Source organism: Oncorhynchus tshawytscha, linkage group LG15 (assembly GCF_018296145.1).
Source record: "Oncorhynchus tshawytscha isolate Ot180627B linkage group LG15, Otsh_v2.0, whole genome shotgun sequence".
Classification (NCBI taxonomy): domain Eukaryota; kingdom Metazoa; phylum Chordata; class Actinopteri; order Salmoniformes; family Salmonidae; genus Oncorhynchus; species Oncorhynchus tshawytscha.
In genome coordinates this window covers 39849642-39867098 of record NC_056443.1, presented here as the reverse complement: position 1 = coordinate 39867098, position 17457 = coordinate 39849642, and the positions used below count along the sequence as shown (strand labels likewise).

The following is a 17457-nucleotide window of genomic DNA, read 5'->3' as shown; positions in this document are numbered from 1 at the left end:
TACAGTACCCATAATGCTGTGTTCTCTCTAGGTTGTGTGGAGCGAGGTCTGTGGGAGTGACTTGTATTAAACTACAGTACCCATAATGCCGTGTTCTCTCTAGGTTGTGTGGAGCGAGGTCTGTGGGAGTGGCTTGTATTAAACTACAGTACCCATAATGCTGTGTTCTCTCTAGGTTGTGTGGAGCGAGGTCTGTGGGAGTGGCTTGTATTAAACTACAGGACCCATAATGCTGTGTTCTCTCTAGGTTGTGTGGAGCGAGGTCTGTGGGAGTGGCTTGTATTAAACTACAGTACCCATAATGCCGTGTTCTCTCTAGGTTGTGTGGAGCGAGGTCTGTGGGAGTGGCTTGTATTAAACTACAGTACCCATAATGCTGTGTTCTCTCTAGGTTGTGTGGAGCGAGGTCTGTGGGAGTGGCTTGTATTAAACTACAGTACCCATAATGCTGTGTTCTCTCTAGGTTGTGTGGAGCGAGGTCTGTGGGAGTGGCTTGTATTAAACTACAGTACCCATAATGCTGTGTTCTCTCTAGGTTGTGTGGAGCGAGGTCTGTGGGAGTGGCTTGTATTAAACTACAGTACCCATAATGCTGTGTTCTCTCTAGGTTGTGTGGAGCGAGGTCTGTGGGAGTGGCTTGTATTAAACTACAGGACCCATAATGCTGTGTTCTCTCTAGGTTGTGTGGAGCGAGGTCTGTGGGAGTGGCTTGTATTAAACTACAGTACCCATAATGCTGTGTTCTCTCTAGGTTGTGTGGAGCGAGGTCTGTGGGAGTGGCTTGTATTAAACTACAGTACCCATAATGCTGTGTTCTCTCTAGGTTGTGTGGAGCGAGGTCTGTGGGAGTGGCTTGTATTAAACTACAGGACCCATAATGCTGTGTTCTCTCTAGGTTGTGTGGAGCGAGGTCTGTGGGAGTGGCTTGTATTAAACTACAGTACCCATAATGCTGTGTTCTCTCTAGGTTGTGTGGAGCGAGGTCTGTGGGAGTGGCTTGTATTAAACTACAGTACCCATAATGCTGTGTTCTCTCTAGGTTGTGTGGAGCGAGGTCTGTGGGAGTGGCTTGTATTAAACTACAGGACCCATAATGCTGTGTTCTCTCTAGGTTGTGTGGAGCGAGGTCTGTGGGAGTGGCTTGTATTAAACTACAGTACCCATAATGCTGTGTTCTCTCTAGGTTGTGTGGAGCGAGGTCTGTGGGAGTGGCTTGTATTAAACTACAGTACCCATAATGCTGTGTTCTCTCTAGGTTGTGTGGAGCGAGGTCTGTGGGAGTGGCTTGTATTAAACTACAGGACCCATAATGCTGTGTTCTCTCTAGGTTGTGTGGAGCGAGGTCTGTGGGAGTGGCTTGTATTAAACTACAGTACCCATAATGCTGTGTTCTCTCTAGGTTGTGTGGAGCGAGGTCTGTGGGAGTGGCTTGTATTAAACTACAGTACCCATAATGCTGTGTTCTCTCTAGGTTGTGTGGAGCGAGGTCTGTGGGAGTGGCTTGTATTAAACTACAGTACCCATAATGCTGTGTTCTCTCTAGGTTGTGTGGAGCGAGGTCTGTGGGAGTGGCTTGTATTAAACTACAGTACCCATAATGCTGTGTTCTCTCTAGGTTGTGTGGAGCGAGGTCTGTGGGAGTGGCTTGTATTAAACTACAGGACCCATAATGCTGTGTTCTCTCTAGGTTGTGTGGAGCGAGGTCTGTGGGAGTGGCTTGTATTAAACTACAGTACCCATAATGCTGTGTTCTCTCTAGGTTGTGTGGAGCGAGGTCTGTGGGAGTGGCTTGTATTAAACTACAGTACCCATAATGCTGTGTTCTCTCTAGGTTGTGTGGAGCGAGGTCTGTGGGAGTGGCTTGTATTAAACTACAGGACCCATAATGCTGTGTTCTCTCTAGGTTGTGTGGAGCGAGGTCTGTGGGAGTGGCTTGTATTAAACTACAGTACCCATAATGCTGTGTTCTCTCTAGGTTGTGTGGAGCGAGGTCTGTGGGAGTGGCTTGTATTAAACTACAGGACCCATAATGCTGTGTTCTCTCTAGGTTGTGTGGAGCGAGGTCTGTGGGAGTGGCTTGTATTAAACTACAGTACCCATAATGCTGTGTTCTCTCTAGGTTGTGTGGAGCGAGGTCTGTGGGAGTGGCTTGTATTAAACTACAGTACCCATAATGCTGTGTTCTCTCTAGGTTGTGTGGAGCGAGGTCTGTGGGAGTGGCTTGTATTAAACTACAGTACCCATAATGCTGTGTTCTCTCTAGGTTGTGTGGAGCGAGGTCTGTGGGAGTGCCCAGGAACCAGGCTGTGTATTAAACACTCTGTGATCTGTGACGGCTTCCCAGACTGCCCTCTACTGAAAGATGAGAACAACTGCTGTGTGTAAAAACAATTCCATTTTTGTTTCATTTCTATAATGTGTTGAAGTCATTCGGCATAATAATGCATTTACTGTGTGAATCCTTTCTCTGTTCTCCTCTCCTCAGCTGTATGCAAGGACAACGAGCTAGCCTGTAGCAACCACCAGTGTGTTCACCGGACTCTGTGGTGTGATGGGACAAAACACTGTTCAGACAGCTCTGATGAGTGGGACTGTGGTGAGTCTCTCTGTTCAGACAGCTCTGATGAGTGGGACTGTGGTGAGTCTCTCTGTTCAGACAGCTCTGATGAGTGGGACTGTGGTGAATCTCTCTGTTCAGACAGCTCTGATGAGTGGGACTGTGGTGAGTCTCTCTGTTCAGACAGCTCTGATGAGTGGGACTGTGGTGAGTCTCTCTGTTCAGACAGCTCTTATGAGTGGGACTGTGGTGAGTCTCTCTGTTCAGACAGCTCTGATGAGTGGGACTGTGGTGAGTCTCTCTGTTCAGACAGCTCTGATGAGTGGGACTGTGGTGAGTCTCTCTGTTCAGACAGCTCTGATGAGTGGGACTGTGGTGAGTCTCTCTGTTCAGACAGCTCTGATGAGTGGGACTGTGGTGAGTCTCTCTGTTCAGACAGCTCTGATGAGTGGGACTGTGGTGAGTCTCTCTGTTCAGACAGCTCTGATGAGTGGGACTGTGGTGAGTCTCTCTGTTCAGACAGCTCTGATGAGTGGGACTGTGGTGAGTCTCTCTGTTCAGACAGCTCTGATGAGTGGGACTGTGGTGAGTCTCTCTGTTCAGACAGCTCTGATGAGTGGGACTGTGGTGAGTCTCTCTGTTCAGACAGCTCTGATGAGTGGGACTGTGGTGAATCTCTCTGTTCAGACAGCTCTGATGAGTGGGACTGTGGTGAGTCTCTCTGTTCAGACAGCTCTGATGAGTGGGACTGTGGTGAGTCTCTCTGTTCAGACAGCTCTGATGAGTGGGACTGTGGTGAGTCTCTCTGTTCAGACAGCTCTTATGAGTGGGACTGTGGTGAGTCTCTCTGTTCAGACAGCTCTGATGAGTGGGACTGTGGTGAGTCTCTCTGTTCAGACAGCTCTTATGAGTGGGACTGTGGTGAGTCTCTGTTCAGACAGCTCTGATGAGTGGGACTGTGGTGAGTCTCTCTGTTCAGACAGCTCTGATGAGTGGGACTGTGGTGAGTCTCTGTTCAGACAGCTCTGATGAGTGGGACTGTGGTGAGTCTCTCTGTTCAGACAGCTCTGATGAGTGGGACTGTGGTGAGTCTCTCTGTTCAGACAGCTCTGATGAGTGGGACTGTGGTGAGTCTCTCTGTTCAGACAGCTCTGATGAGTGGGACTGTGGTGAGTCTCTCTGTTCAGACAGCTCTGATGAGTGGGACTGTGGTGAGTCTCTCTGTTCAGACAGCTCTGATGAGTGGGACTGTGGTGAGTCTCTCTGTTCAGACAGCTCTTATGAGTGGGACTGTGGTGAGTCTCTGTTCAGACAGCTCTGATGAGTGGGACTGTGGTGAGTCTCTCTGTTCAGACAGCTCTGATGAGTGGGACTGTGGTGAGTCTCTCTGTTCAGACAGCTCTGATGAGTGGGACTGTGGTGAGTCTCTCTGTTCAGACAGCTCTTATGAGTGGGGACTGTGGTGAGTCTCTCTGTTCAGACAGCTCTGATGAGTGGGACTGTGGTGAGTCTCTCTGTTCAGACAGCTCTTATGAGTGGGACTGTGGTGAGTCTCTCTGTTCAGACAGCTCTGATGAGTGGGACTGTGGTGAGTCTCTCTGTTCAGACAGCTCTGATGAGTGGGACTGTGGTGAGTCTCTCTGTTCAGACAGCTCTGATGAGTGGGACTGTGGTGAGTCTCTCTGTTCAGACAGCTCTGATGAGTGGGACTGTGGTGAGTCTCTCTGTTCAGACAGCTCTTATGAGTGGGACTGTGGTGAGTCTCTCTGTTCAGACAGCTCTTATGAGTGGGACTGTGGTGAGTCTCTCTGTTCAGACAGCTCTTATGAGTGGGACTGTGGTGAGTCTCTCTGTTCAGACAGCTCTGATGAGTGGGACTGTGGTGAGTCTCTCTGTTCAGACAGCTCTGATGAGTGGGACTGTGGTGAGTCTCTCTGTTCAGACAGCTCTGATGAGTGGGACTGTGGTGAGTCTCTCTGTTCAGACAGCTCTGATGAGTGGGACTGTGGTGAGTCTCTCTGTTCAGACAGCTCTGATGAGTGGGACTGTGGTGAGTCTCTCTGTTCAGACAGCTCTTATGAGTGGGACTGTGGTGAGTCTCTCTGTTCAGACAGCTCTTATGAGTGGGACTGTGGTGAGAACTATATACAGTTGAAGTCAGAAGTTTACATACACTTAGGTTGGAGTCATTAAAACTTGTTTTTCAACGACTCCACACATTTCTTGTTACCAAACTATAGTTTTGGCAAGTCGGTAAAGGACATCTACTTTGTGCATGACACAAGTCATTTTTCCAACAATTGTTTACAGACAGATTATTTCACTTATAATTCACTGTATCACAATTCCAGTGGGTCAGAAGTTTACATACACTAAGTTGACTGTGTCTTTAAACAGCTTGGAAAATTCTAGAAAATGATGTCATGGCTTTAGAAGCTTCTGATAGGCTAATTGACATGATTTGAGTCAATTGGAGGTGTACCTGTGGATGTATTTCAAGGCCTACCTTCCATCTCAGTGCCTCTTTGATTGACAGCATGGGAAAATCTAAAGAAATCAGCCAAGACCTCAGAAAAATAATTGTAGACCTCCACAAGTCTGGTTCATCCTTGGGAGCAATTTCCAAACGCCTGAAGGTACCACGTTCGTCTGTACAAACAATAGTACGCAAGTATAAACTCCATGGGACCACGCACAGGTCAAACCGCTCAGGAAGGAGAAGCGTTCTGTCTTCTAGAGATAAACGTACTTTGGTGCAAAAAGTGCAAATCAATCCCAGAACAACAGCATAGGACCTTGTGAAGATGCTGGAGGAAACAGGTACAAAAGTATCTATAGCCACAGTAAAACTAGTCCTATATTGACATACCCTGAAAGGCCGCTCAGCAAGGAAGAAGCCACTGCTCCAAAACCACCATAAAAAAGCCAGACTACGGTTTGCAACTGCACATGTGGACAAAGATCATACTTTTTGGAGAAATGTCCTCTGGTCTGATGAAACAAAAATAGAACTGTTTGGCCATAATGACCATCGTTATATTTGGAGGAGAAAGGGGGAGCCTTGCAAGCCGAAGAACACCATCCCAACCGTGAAGCACGGGGGTGTCAGCATCATGTTGTGGGGGTGCTTTGCTGCAGGAGGGACTGGTGCACTTCACAAAATAGATGGCATCATGAGGTAGGAACATTATGTGGATATATTGAAGCAACATCTCAAGACATCAGTCAGGAAGTTAAAGCTTGGTCGCAAATGGGTCTTCCAAATGGACAATGACCCCAAGCATACTACCAAAGTTGTGGCAAAAATGGCTTAAGGACAACAAAGTCAAGGTATTGGAGTGGTCATCACAAAGCCCTGACCTCAATCCTATAGAACATTTGTGGGCAGAACTGAAAAAGCGTTTGTGACCAAGGAGGCCTACAAACCTGACTCAGTTAGACCAACTCTGTCAGGAGGAATGGGCCAAAATTCACCCAATTTATTGTGGGAAGCTTGTGGAAGGCTACCCGAAACATTTGACCCAAGTTAAACAATTTAAAGGCAATGCTACCAAATACTAATTGAGCGCATGTAAACTTCTGACCCACTGGGAATGTGATGAAAGAAATAAAAGCTGAAATAAATCATTCTCTCTATTATTCTGACATTTCACATTCTTAAAATAAAGTGATCTTAACTGACCTAAGACAGGTAATTTTTCAAGGATTAAATGTCAGAAATGGTGAAAAACTGAGTTTAAATGTATTTTGCTGAGGTGTATGTAAACTTCTGACTTCAACTGTATATATTCTCATTCCTTAATGAAGCAACATGTCACCCAAATCCCTCCATTATCACCCCCCATCCTCCATTATCACCCCAACCATCCTCTACACCCCCATCCATCCTCTACACCCCCATCCATCCCTCTACCCTCCCATCCCTCTACCCTCCCGTCCAGTCTCTCTGTCGGAGGGGTCGGTAGTGACCGTCTTCAGGACAGCAGTAGATTACCATGTCTGTGGGGATGACTGGACGATGGACCTCAGTCAACTGACCTGCTCTCAGCTCGGCCTAGGGTAAGGTCAGTAGTTATCTACGGCTACAGACACACAGCTACAGACACACAGCTACAGACACACGGCTACAGACACACGGCTACAGACACACGGCTACAGACACGGGGCTACAGACACAGGGCTACAGACACAGGGCTACAGACACAGGGCTACAGACACAGGGCTACAGACACAGGGCTACAGACACAGGGCTACAGACACAGGGCTACAGACACCGGGATACAGACACCGGGATACAGACACCGGGATACAGACACCGGGATACAGACACCGGGATACAGACACCGGGATACAGACACCGGGATACAGACACCGGGATACAGACAGCCGGCATACAGACAGCCGGCATACAGACAGCCGGCATACAGACAGCCGGCTACAGACAGCCGGCTACAGACAGCCGGCTACAGACAGCCGGCTACAGACAGCCGGCTACAGACAGCCGGCTACAGACAGCCGGCTACAGACACCGGGCTACAGACACCGGGCTACAGACACCGGGCTACAGACACAAGTTATCACCTGGTGTGCGGGGTTATCTCCTGGTGTGTGCGTGGTTATCTCCTGGTGTGTGCATGTGTGTGGTTATCTCCTGGTGTGTGCATGTGTGTGGTTATCTCCTGGTGTGTGTGTGGTTATCTCCTGGTGTGTGCGCGGTTATCTCCTGGTGTGTGTGTGGGGTTATCTCCTGGTGTGTGCGTGGTTATCTCCTGGTGTGTGCGTGGTTATCTCCTGGTGTGTGCGTGGTTATCTCCTGGTGTGTGCGTGGTTATCTCCTGGTGTGTGCGCAGTTATCTCCTGGTGTGTGTGCGGGGTTATCTCCTGGTGTGTGTGCGGGGTTATCTCCTGGTGTGTGTGCGGGGTTATCTCCTGGTGTGTGCGTGTGGGGTTATCTCCTGATGTGTGTGGTTATATCCTGGTGTGTGTGGTTATCTCCTGGTGTGTGTGGTTATCTCCTGGTGTGTGTGGGGTTATCTCCTGGTGTGTGCGTGGTTATCTCCTGGTGTGTGCGTGGTTATCTCCTGGTGTGTGCGTGGTTATCTCCTGGTGTGTGCGTGGTTATCTCCTGGTGTGTGTGTGGTTATCTCCTGTGTTTTCCTCCAGAGCCCCAGCATCAGTAACTCTGGTTCCAGACCCTCCCAGTGTTCCAGGGAGGAGGAGGTGGCTTCATGTTCACCCTGACTGGAGACAGAGGAACGGCTCAGCTCTACAGGGCCTACTGGAGAAGAGAGGGTAGGACCACACCCACCACACACACACACCACACACACTTATATACACACCCACCACGCACACACACCACACACACACACACACACACACATATACACACACACCACACACACACACACATATACACACACACACACACACACACATATACACACCCACCAACCACATGCACAGCCCCACACCTGAGGGGACCCAGAGAAACAGGGCCCCACACCTTAGGGAACCCAGAGAAACAGGGCCCCACACCTGGGGGGGACCCAGAGAAACAGGGCCCCACACCTGGGGGGACCCAGAGAAACGGGGCCCCACACCTGGGGCGACCCAGAGAAACAGGGCCCCACACCTGGGGCGACCCAGAGAAACAGGGCCCCACACCTGGGGGGACCCAGAGAAACAGGGCCCCACACCTGGGGGGACCCAGAGAAACAGGGCCCCACACCTGGGGGGACCCAGAGAAACGGACAGTAAAAGTGTTCTCTCTCTGTCTCCAGACATGCCTGTTTCTCCAGGAAGAGAGTGTCTCTACACTGCACCAAAGAAGGTGAGAGACAATGTCTGCTAGGTGGCAAAAAGTCTAACTCTCCTCCCTCCAGACTATAGCCTGGTAGTGTTGTCTACAGTCTAACTCTCTCCTCCCTCCAGACTGTAGCCTGGTAGTGTTGTCTACAGTCTAACTCTCTCCTCCCTCCAGACTGTGGCCTGCGCCCGGCCGTGCGTCTGTATAAGCGTATTCTGGGTGGCAGGGTGTCCAGGCCAGGGAGGTGGCCTTGGCAGTGTTCTCTCCAATCAGATCCTAGTGGACATATCTGTGGTTGCGTCCTCATTGGGAAGAAATGGGCCCTTACTGTCGCTCACTGCTTTGAAGGGTGAGGTATTCTTTCATTCTACATTACTCTGATCTCTCTCTTCTCCCTTCCTCACGTCTAACTTTCATCTTTCTTCCTCTCTTCTCCAGACGTGAGAGTGCAGACCTATGGAAGGTAGTCCTGGGCATCAACAACCTGGACCACCCGTCCCCCTACCTGCAGACCAGAGGTGTGGAGTCCATCATTGTTCACCCTCGCTATAACCGGGCCGTGGTCGACTATGACATCAGCGTGGTTGAGCTGGACAGGGAGGTGGAGGTTACCAGTTACGTTCGACCGGTGTGTCTTCCCGGTAACGGACAGTTACCGCAGCCTGATACCTACTGTTATATTACTGGATGGGGTCACATGGGTAACAGGAGTGAGTTTGATACCTACGGTTCACCATACATACTGTATATATACACACACAGTAATACTTTATCTCTATCACCACACATACTGTATATATACACACACAGTAACACTTTCTCTCTATCACCACACATACTGTATATATACACACACAGTAACACTTTATCTCTATCACCATACATACTGTATATATACACACACAGTAACACTTTCTCTCTATCACCATACATACTGTATATATACACACACAGTAATACTTATAATATCTATCCTAGTGGTTAGAGCGTTGGACTAGTAACCAAAAGGTTGCAAGTTCAAAAACCCGAGCTGACAAGGTACAAATCTGTCGTTCTGCCTCTGAACAAGGCATTTAACCCACTGTTCCCTGGTAGGCCGTCATTGAAAATAAGAGTTTGTTCTTAACAACTTCTTAGGGCTGAGATCCCGTTAACAGGATCGATATGACAACAGCCAGTGAATGTGCAGGGCGCCAAATTCAAACAACAGAAATCTCATAATTAACATTCCTCAAACATACAAGTATTTTATACCATTTTAAAGGTAATCTTGTTGTTAATCCCACCACAGTGTCCGATTTTAAATAGGCTTTACAGCGAAAGCACCACAACCGATTATGTTAGGTCAGAGCCAAGTCACAGAAAAGCACAGCCATTTTTCCAGCCAAAGAGTGGTGTCACAAAAATCAGAAATAGAGATAGAATGAATGACTAACCTTTGAGGATCTTCATCAGATGACACTCATAGGACTTCATGTTATACAATGCATGTAGGTTTTGTTTGATAAAGTTCGTATTTATATTTTTAAAAATCAGTACGACGCTCAGAGACCAAACAAGCCAAAAAAAATTCCACCATATTGTGCAGTCAACAGAAGTCAGAAATAATATTATAAATATTCACTTACCTTTGATGACCTTCATCAGAATGCACTCCCAGGAATCCTAGTTCCACATTTGTTTTGTTCGACAATGTCCATCATTTATGTCCAAATTCCTCCTTGTTAGCGCGTTCAGCCCAGTAATCCAACTTCATGACGCACGAGCAGACGCAAAGTCAAAAAGTTACGTTACAGTCCGTAGAAACATGTCAAACAAAGTACAGAATCAATCCTTAGGCTGTTTTTAACACAAATCTTCAACAATGTTCCAACCGGAGAATTCCTTTGTCTGTAGAATTGCGATGGAACAGAGCTCGCCCTCATGTGAACGAGCGTCACGAGCTCAAGGCATTCTGCCAGACCTCTGACTCATTCCCCTCTCATTCGCCCTCACCTCACAGTAGAAGCATCAAACAAGGTTCCAAAGACTGTTGGCATCTAGTGGAAGCCTGTTGACATCTAGTGGAAGACTGTTGACATCTAGTGGAAGCCTGTTTACATCTAGTGGAAGACTGTTGACATCTAGTGGAAGCCTGTTTACATCTAGTGGAAGACTGTTGACATCTAGTGGAAGCCTGTTTACATCTAGTGGAAGACTGTTGACATCTAGTGGAAGCCTGTTGACATCTAGTGGAAGCCTTAGGAAGTGCAACATGACCAATATCCCACTGTATCCCATTGTATCTTCAATAAGGGCTGAGTTGTGGGATGACCAACCTCAGATTTCCCACTTCCTGGTTTGATTTCTTCTCAGGTTTTTGCCTGCCATATGAGTTCTGTTATACTCACAGACATCATTCAAACAGTTTTAGAAACTTCAGGGTGTTTTCTATCCACATATACTAATGATATGCATATATTAGCAACTGGGATTGAGTAGCAGGCAGTTTACTCTGGGCACCTTATTCATCCAATACTGCCCCCAGCCATAATAAGTTTTAATTAACTTTGACTTGCCTAGTTAAAAAAGGTCAAATAAAAAAATAAAAATAAAATATATACATACTGTATATACACACACAGTAATACTCTCTCTCTCTCTCTCTCTCTCTCTCTCTCTCTCTGTGTCTCTGAAATCTTGCTGCTATGACTGCACACTGTGGTATTTCACCTAACTCTTTCTCTGTCTTTCTCTCTCTCTCTCGCTCTCTCTCTCTCTCGCTCTCTTTCTCTCTTTCTTTCTCTCTCTTTCTCTCTCACTCTCTCTCTCTCTCCATAGTGCCCTTCAAACTCCAGGAGGGAGAAGTAAGGATCATCAGTCTGTCTCAGTGTCAGAGTTACTTTGATATGAAGACCATCACCACCAGGATGCTTTGTGCTGGATACGAGGCTGGCACCGTGGACTCTTGCATGGTGAGTAACAGGAGGAGGGCACTTCTGACTTTTTCCCCACACAGCAGACAATAAGGCTAATTGACATATAATAGACTGGTCTTAGTCGTCCCACATCAGACAGCGCATTCGGAAGGTATTCAGACCACTTGACTTTTTCCACATTTTGTTACGTTTTTTTCCTCATCAATCTAAAAAAAAAATCACATTTATAAAAACTGAAATATCACATTTACATAAGTATTCAGACCCTTTACTCAGTACTTTGTTGAAGCACCTTTGGCAGCGATTACAGCCTCCAGTCTTCTTGGGTATGACACTACAAGCTTGGCACACCTGTATTTGGAGAGTTTCTCCCATTCTTCTCTGCAGATCCTCTCAAGCTCTGTCGGGTTGGTTGGGGAGAGACTTTTCCCTAAGCCACTCCTGCGTTGTCTTGTCTGTGTGCTCAGGGTCGTTGTCCTGTTGGAAGGTGAACCTTCGTCCCAGTCTGAAGTCCTTAGCGCTCTGGAGCAGGTTTTCATCAAGGATCTCTCTGTACTTTGCTTTGTCCATCTTTCCCTCAATCCTGACTAGTCTCCCAGTCCCTGCCGATGGACAAACATCCCCACAGCATGATGCTGCCACCACCATGCTTCACCATAGGGTTGGTGCCAGGTTTCCTCCAGATGTGATTCACTGTTGGTTTCATCAGACCAGAAAATCTTGTTTCTCATGGTCTGAGAGTCTTTAGGTGCCTTTTATCAAACTCCCAAACAGGCTGTCATGTGCCTTATACTGAGGAGTTGCTTCCGTCTGGACACTCTACCATAAAGCCCTGATTGGTGGAGTGCTGCAGAGATGGTTGTCCTTCTGGAAGGTTCTCCCATCTCTACAGATGATATCTGGAGCTCTGTCAGAGTGACCATTGGGTTCTTGATCACCTCCCTGACCAAGGAAGGCCCTTCTCCCCCAATTGCTCAGTTTGGCCAGGCGGCCAGCTCTAGGAAGAGTGTTGGTGGTTCTAAACTTCTTCCATTTAAGAATGATGGAGGCCACTGTGTTCTTGGGGACCTTCAATGCTGCAGAAATGTTTTGGTACCCTTCCCCAGATCTGTGCCTCGACACAATCCTGTCTCGGAGCTCTACGGACAATTCCTTCGACCCCATGTCTTGGTTTTTGCTCTGTCAACTGTGGGACCTTATATAGACAGGTGTGCCTGTCAACTGTGGGACCTTGTATTTTTTATTTTATTTATACAGGTTTTTCTCATTAACATCTCTTTTCCAAGAGAGACCTGGTCCAATAGCAGCAGGGGGAACAACGTACACTAACACAACATTAAACAAATCTATACACACACAAACAGTCCCACAAAAACAATTTTCCATTAATGACACGACAGTCTAAAAACAGCTGTCCTCAAGTCTTCTATGATATAAAAATCGATCAAGTATTGAAACTAGATCATCACATTTTAAAATGTTCAGGAAAAACTTCCAGGTCCACGGTGCGAAGTAACTAAAACTATTTCTACCATGACCTGTTCTAATTCTTGGTACTGTTAGAAGCAAATCAGAATGGGACCGTAATTGATATTTATTTACCAACCTGACTAAAAAAGAATAGAGATAAAAATGTAATTTGACCCAATATGGCCTTATAAATCAGTTATACCAGTGTTTAAGGCTACGCAAGGTCAATGACGACCAGCCAACGGCGCTGTAGAGATCACAATGATGTGTTAGAGGTTTCTGATTTGAAATGAATCTGAGGGCTGCGTGATACACTGAATCAAGTGCTCTCAGGGTAGTGTCTGAGGCCTGCATATATATATAACATCACTACAATCTAAAACCGACAGTAATGTACATTGTACCAGCTCCTTCCTGGCCTCAAAGGAACAACAAGCCTGATGCCAGTAATAAAAACCTATTTAAGGCTTGAGCTTCCTTATCGAGTTCTCTACATGCACAGTGAAGCTAAGCTTATCATCAACCCACACACCCACATATTTGTACACTTTAACTTACTCTATAGTATGACCAGCCAATGTAGCAATGACATAATTAGTAATATGCCTGGCATTTGAAAATACCATTGCATTTTGTTTCCCCCCAAATTTAGAACCAGTTTTAAATCATACAGATTCTGTTGTATGATGTTAAATGCTCTTTGGGCATTTTCTAAAGCTAAAGATAAACTACTACCACTTGAATAAAGAACAGTATCATCTGTATAAAAATGAACATCCTCTGTTTCAATAAGATCCCCAATGTTGTTGATATACAAAATGAACAACACTGGGCCCAAAATATTACCTTGCGGAACACCTGAGTACACCTCTATGGACTCAGATTTACAACCATCCGCCATTACACATTGTGTACGATTTGATAGGTAATTTATAAACCAATCTAGAGCATGACCAGTAATTCCACAACATTTTAACCTTTGCAATAACACAGCATGGTCCACGGTGTCAAATGCCTTCGACAATCAATAAAATCAGACACACAATGTAACAACTTATCAAGAGCACAGTGGATGTCATTTAAAACCTTCAATTTTGCTGAAACAGTGCTGTGGCCAGACCTAAAACCTGATTGCATTCCATTTAAGATGTTGTATTCTTGGAAGTCGGCCTTTAGCTGAATGCTAACTAAGGACTCCAGGACTATTTTGATATGGGTCGATATTTGTCAAGTAGCGAGGGATCACCCTCCCTCATGAGGGAGTACAAAAGCAGATCTCCCCTCCCTCATGAGGCTGCACAAACGCATATCTCCCCTCCCTCAGGAGGCCGTACATAAGCAGATCTCCCCCTCCCTCAGGAGAGGCCACACAGAAGCAGATCTCCCCCTCCCTCAGGAGAGGCCATACAAAAGCAGATCTCCCCCTCCCTCATGAGGCCGTACAGAAGCAGATCTCCCCTCCCTCATGAGGCCGTACAAAAGCAGATCTCCCCTCCCTCATGAGGCCGTACAAAATCAGATCTCCCCCTCCCTCATGAGGCCGTACAGAAGCAGATCTCCCCTCCCTCATGAGGCCGTACAGAAGCAGATCTCCCCCTCCCTCATGAGGCCGTACAAAAGCAGATCTCCCCCTCCCTCATGAGGCCGTACAAAAGCAGATCTCCCCTCCCTCAGGAGAGGCCACACAAAAGCAGATTTCCATAACTTGGGGATTTCCTTAACATCAAGCGTGAGGTTATAAATACATATTAAGGGGGAGCAATGATGTCTGCGGCTAGGTGTAGGAGGCGGGGGTCTAGTTCATCAGGGCCAGGGGAAAGGGGTGTCCAGTAAATTCATAGCTCAACCTTTGAACTATTAAAATAAACTGCCTGCATCTAGAAAGTAATGATTCAAAATCTCTGTTATAATCTGTGTGTCGACCAACAATTGTTTAGGAAGCTGTGAATCTTTTTTTGCACTCCAAACCCTTCACTACTTGCTAGAGTTTGGATGGATTATTTAAATTATGTGAAGTAGATTTCAGGTAGTGGTCTGCTTTCAATTTACGGATCATAGCCACACCCATATTTCGAAGACGTTTAAAAGCCTTTTAAACTTATATCCAATCAATTGACTTTACCACAGGTGGACTCCAAGTTGTAGAAACTTCTCAAGGATGATCAATGGAAACAGGATGCCCCTGAGCTAAATTTTAAGTCTCATAGCAAAGGGTCTGAATATTTATGTAACTAAGGTTATTTATTTGTAATACATTTGCATTTTTTCCCACTTTGTCATTGTGGGGCATTGTGATGTCATTATGGGGCATTGTGATGTCATTATGGGGTATTGCGATGTCATTATGGGGTATTGCGATGTCATTAGGGGGTATTGCGATGTCATTATGGGGTATTGCGATGTCATTAGGGGGTATTGCGATGTCATTATGGGGTATTGCGATGTCATTATGGGGTATTGCGATGTCATTATGGGGTATTGCGATGTCATTATGGGGTATTGTGATGTCATTATGGGGTATTGTGATGACATTATGGGGTATTGTGATGACATTATGGGGTCATTATGGGGTATGTCATTATGGGGTATTGTGATGTCATTATGGGGCATTGTGATGTCATTATGGGCATTGCGATGTCATTATGGGGTATTGCGATGTCATTATGGGGTATTGCGATGTCATTATGGGGTATTGCGATGTCATTATGGGGTATTGCGATGTCATTATGGGGTATTGTGTCATTATGGGGTATTGCGATGTCATTAGGGGGTATTGCGATGTCATTATGGGGTATTGCGATGTCATTATGGGGTATTGCGATGTCATTATGGGGTATTGCGATGTCATTATGGGGTATTGCGATGTCATTATGGGGTATTGCGATGTCATTATGGGGTATTGCGATGACATTATGGGGTATTGCGATGACATTATGGGGTATTGTGATGTCATTATGGGGTATTGTGATGTCATTATGGGGTATTGTGATGTCATTATGGGGTATTGTGATGTCATTATGGGGCATTGTGATGTCATTATGGGGTATTGCGTGTAGATTCATGAGCAAAAAACAACTATTTAATCAATTTTAGAATAAGGCTGTAATGTAACAAAATGTGGAAAAAGTGAAGGGGTCTGAATACTTTCCGAAGGCATTGTGTGCAATTTAGCAGACACTATCTTGCCATTTCAATCGTTAGTTTCTACAGGACCATTATGGTTGATATTATTCCTATCTCTGTCCACCAGGGTGACAGTGGTGGTCCTCTGGTGTGTGAGGAGCCTAGTGGTGGGAGCTGGACCCTGTATGGCCTGACGTCCTGGGGTAGTGTGTGTTTCTCCAAAGTCCTGGGTCCTGGGGTCTACTCTAATGTTACACACTTCACACCCTGGATACACCGACAGATCTACCTCCACACCTTCCATCTACACTGATACAGACAGACCTCCACACCTTCCATCTACACTGATACAGACAGACCTCCACACCTTCCATCTACACTGATACAGACAGACCTCCACACCTTCCATCTACACTGATACAGACAGACCTCCACACCTTCCATCTACACTGATACAGACAGACCTCCACACCTTCCATCTACACTGATAGACAGTTTTTCCCTTGTAATGCCAGTCACTGACAGTCACTCAATTAGCCATGTCAGGTATGTTGGTGTGTTAGTCCAGCGGCTTGCTATCTAAACTCGTAGTGAGCATGGTGGGTGGGTGGATGGATGTGGGTACGCAGACCCACAAGCCACAGGGGCACCTCGTAGTGAGTATGGTGGGTGGGTGGATGGATGTGGGTATGCAGACCCACAAGCCACAGGGGCACCTCGTAGTGAGCATGGTGGGTGGGTGGATGGATGTGGGTATGCAGACCCACAAGCCACAGGGGCACCTCGTAGTGAGCATGGTGGGTGGGTGGATGGATGTGGGTACGCAGACCCACAAGCCACAGGGGCACCTCGTAGTGAGCATGGTGGGTGGGTGGATGGATGTGGGTATGCAGACCCACAAGCCACAGGGGCACCTCGTGGTGAGCATGGTGGGTGGGTGGATGGATGTGGGTACGCAGACCCACAAGCCACAGGGGCACCTCGTGGTGAGCATGGTGGGTGGGTGGATGGATGTGGGTACGCAGACCCACAAGCCACAGGGGCACCTCGTAGTGAGCATGGTGGGTGGGTGGATGGATGTGGGTACGCAGACCCACAAGCCACAGGGGCACCTCGTGGTGAGTTCCAGTTTTGTGTGTCCCCACCCCGTGACAGAAACGCTGAGAGAAAGAAGACAACGGGTGGAGAAGAACAACAACAACACCGGAAGAGTGTAAAACCAACGAGAGTGACGTTTGGTCATGTCCCTTCCTCTTCCTGTGGTCCCCCAACATTCCAAACAGGAAGTGAAGTGTATTTTGGGAGGAGTCTGGAGTCTGTTGGATGTGATGACGTCATTATCGCCACTCTGTCACACTTCTTACACACAACACACGTGTTGCACACACTTTACGTGACACACAGCCTCTCTCCCTCAACACGTGTGTGTGCTTATGTCTGTTCTAAACGTGTGTGTGTGTGTGTGTGTGTGTGTGTGTGTGTGTGTGTGTGTGTGTGTAACCTGTAGTGAATATGAGTGTTGAGAGACAGTGTGTGTGATGTGGGTGCGTGTTCGTTCAGATATCCTGTAACATTATGAT

The 17457-nt window shown here is 46.9% G+C and overlaps 1 protein-coding gene across 2 annotated transcripts in view; it reads left to right on the top strand.

The window, feature by feature from the left end:
• Nucleotides 1-16910, top strand: part of LOC112236860 (atrial natriuretic peptide-converting enzyme) — an 84363-nt gene extending 67453 nt beyond the window's left edge. For both annotated transcript variants that reach the window (XM_042298586.1, XM_042298587.1), the window contains exons 11-19: nt 2264-2377; nt 2486-2596; nt 6499-6616; nt 7721-7849; nt 8341-8390; nt 8541-8715; nt 8805-9076; nt 11187-11320; nt 16005-16910. In XM_042298586.1, coding sequence (XP_042154520.1) covers nt 2264-2377; nt 2486-2596; nt 6499-6616; nt 7721-7849; nt 8341-8390; nt 8541-8715; nt 8805-9076; nt 11187-11320; nt 16005-16190 — 1289 coding nt within the window. In that variant the 3' untranslated portion in view covers nt 16191-16910. The remainder of the gene's footprint in view (nt 1-2263; nt 2378-2485; nt 2597-6498; nt 6617-7720; nt 7850-8340; nt 8391-8540; nt 8716-8804; nt 9077-11186; nt 11321-16004) is intronic.
• The last annotated feature ends 547 nt before the right edge of the window (nt 16911-17457 follow it).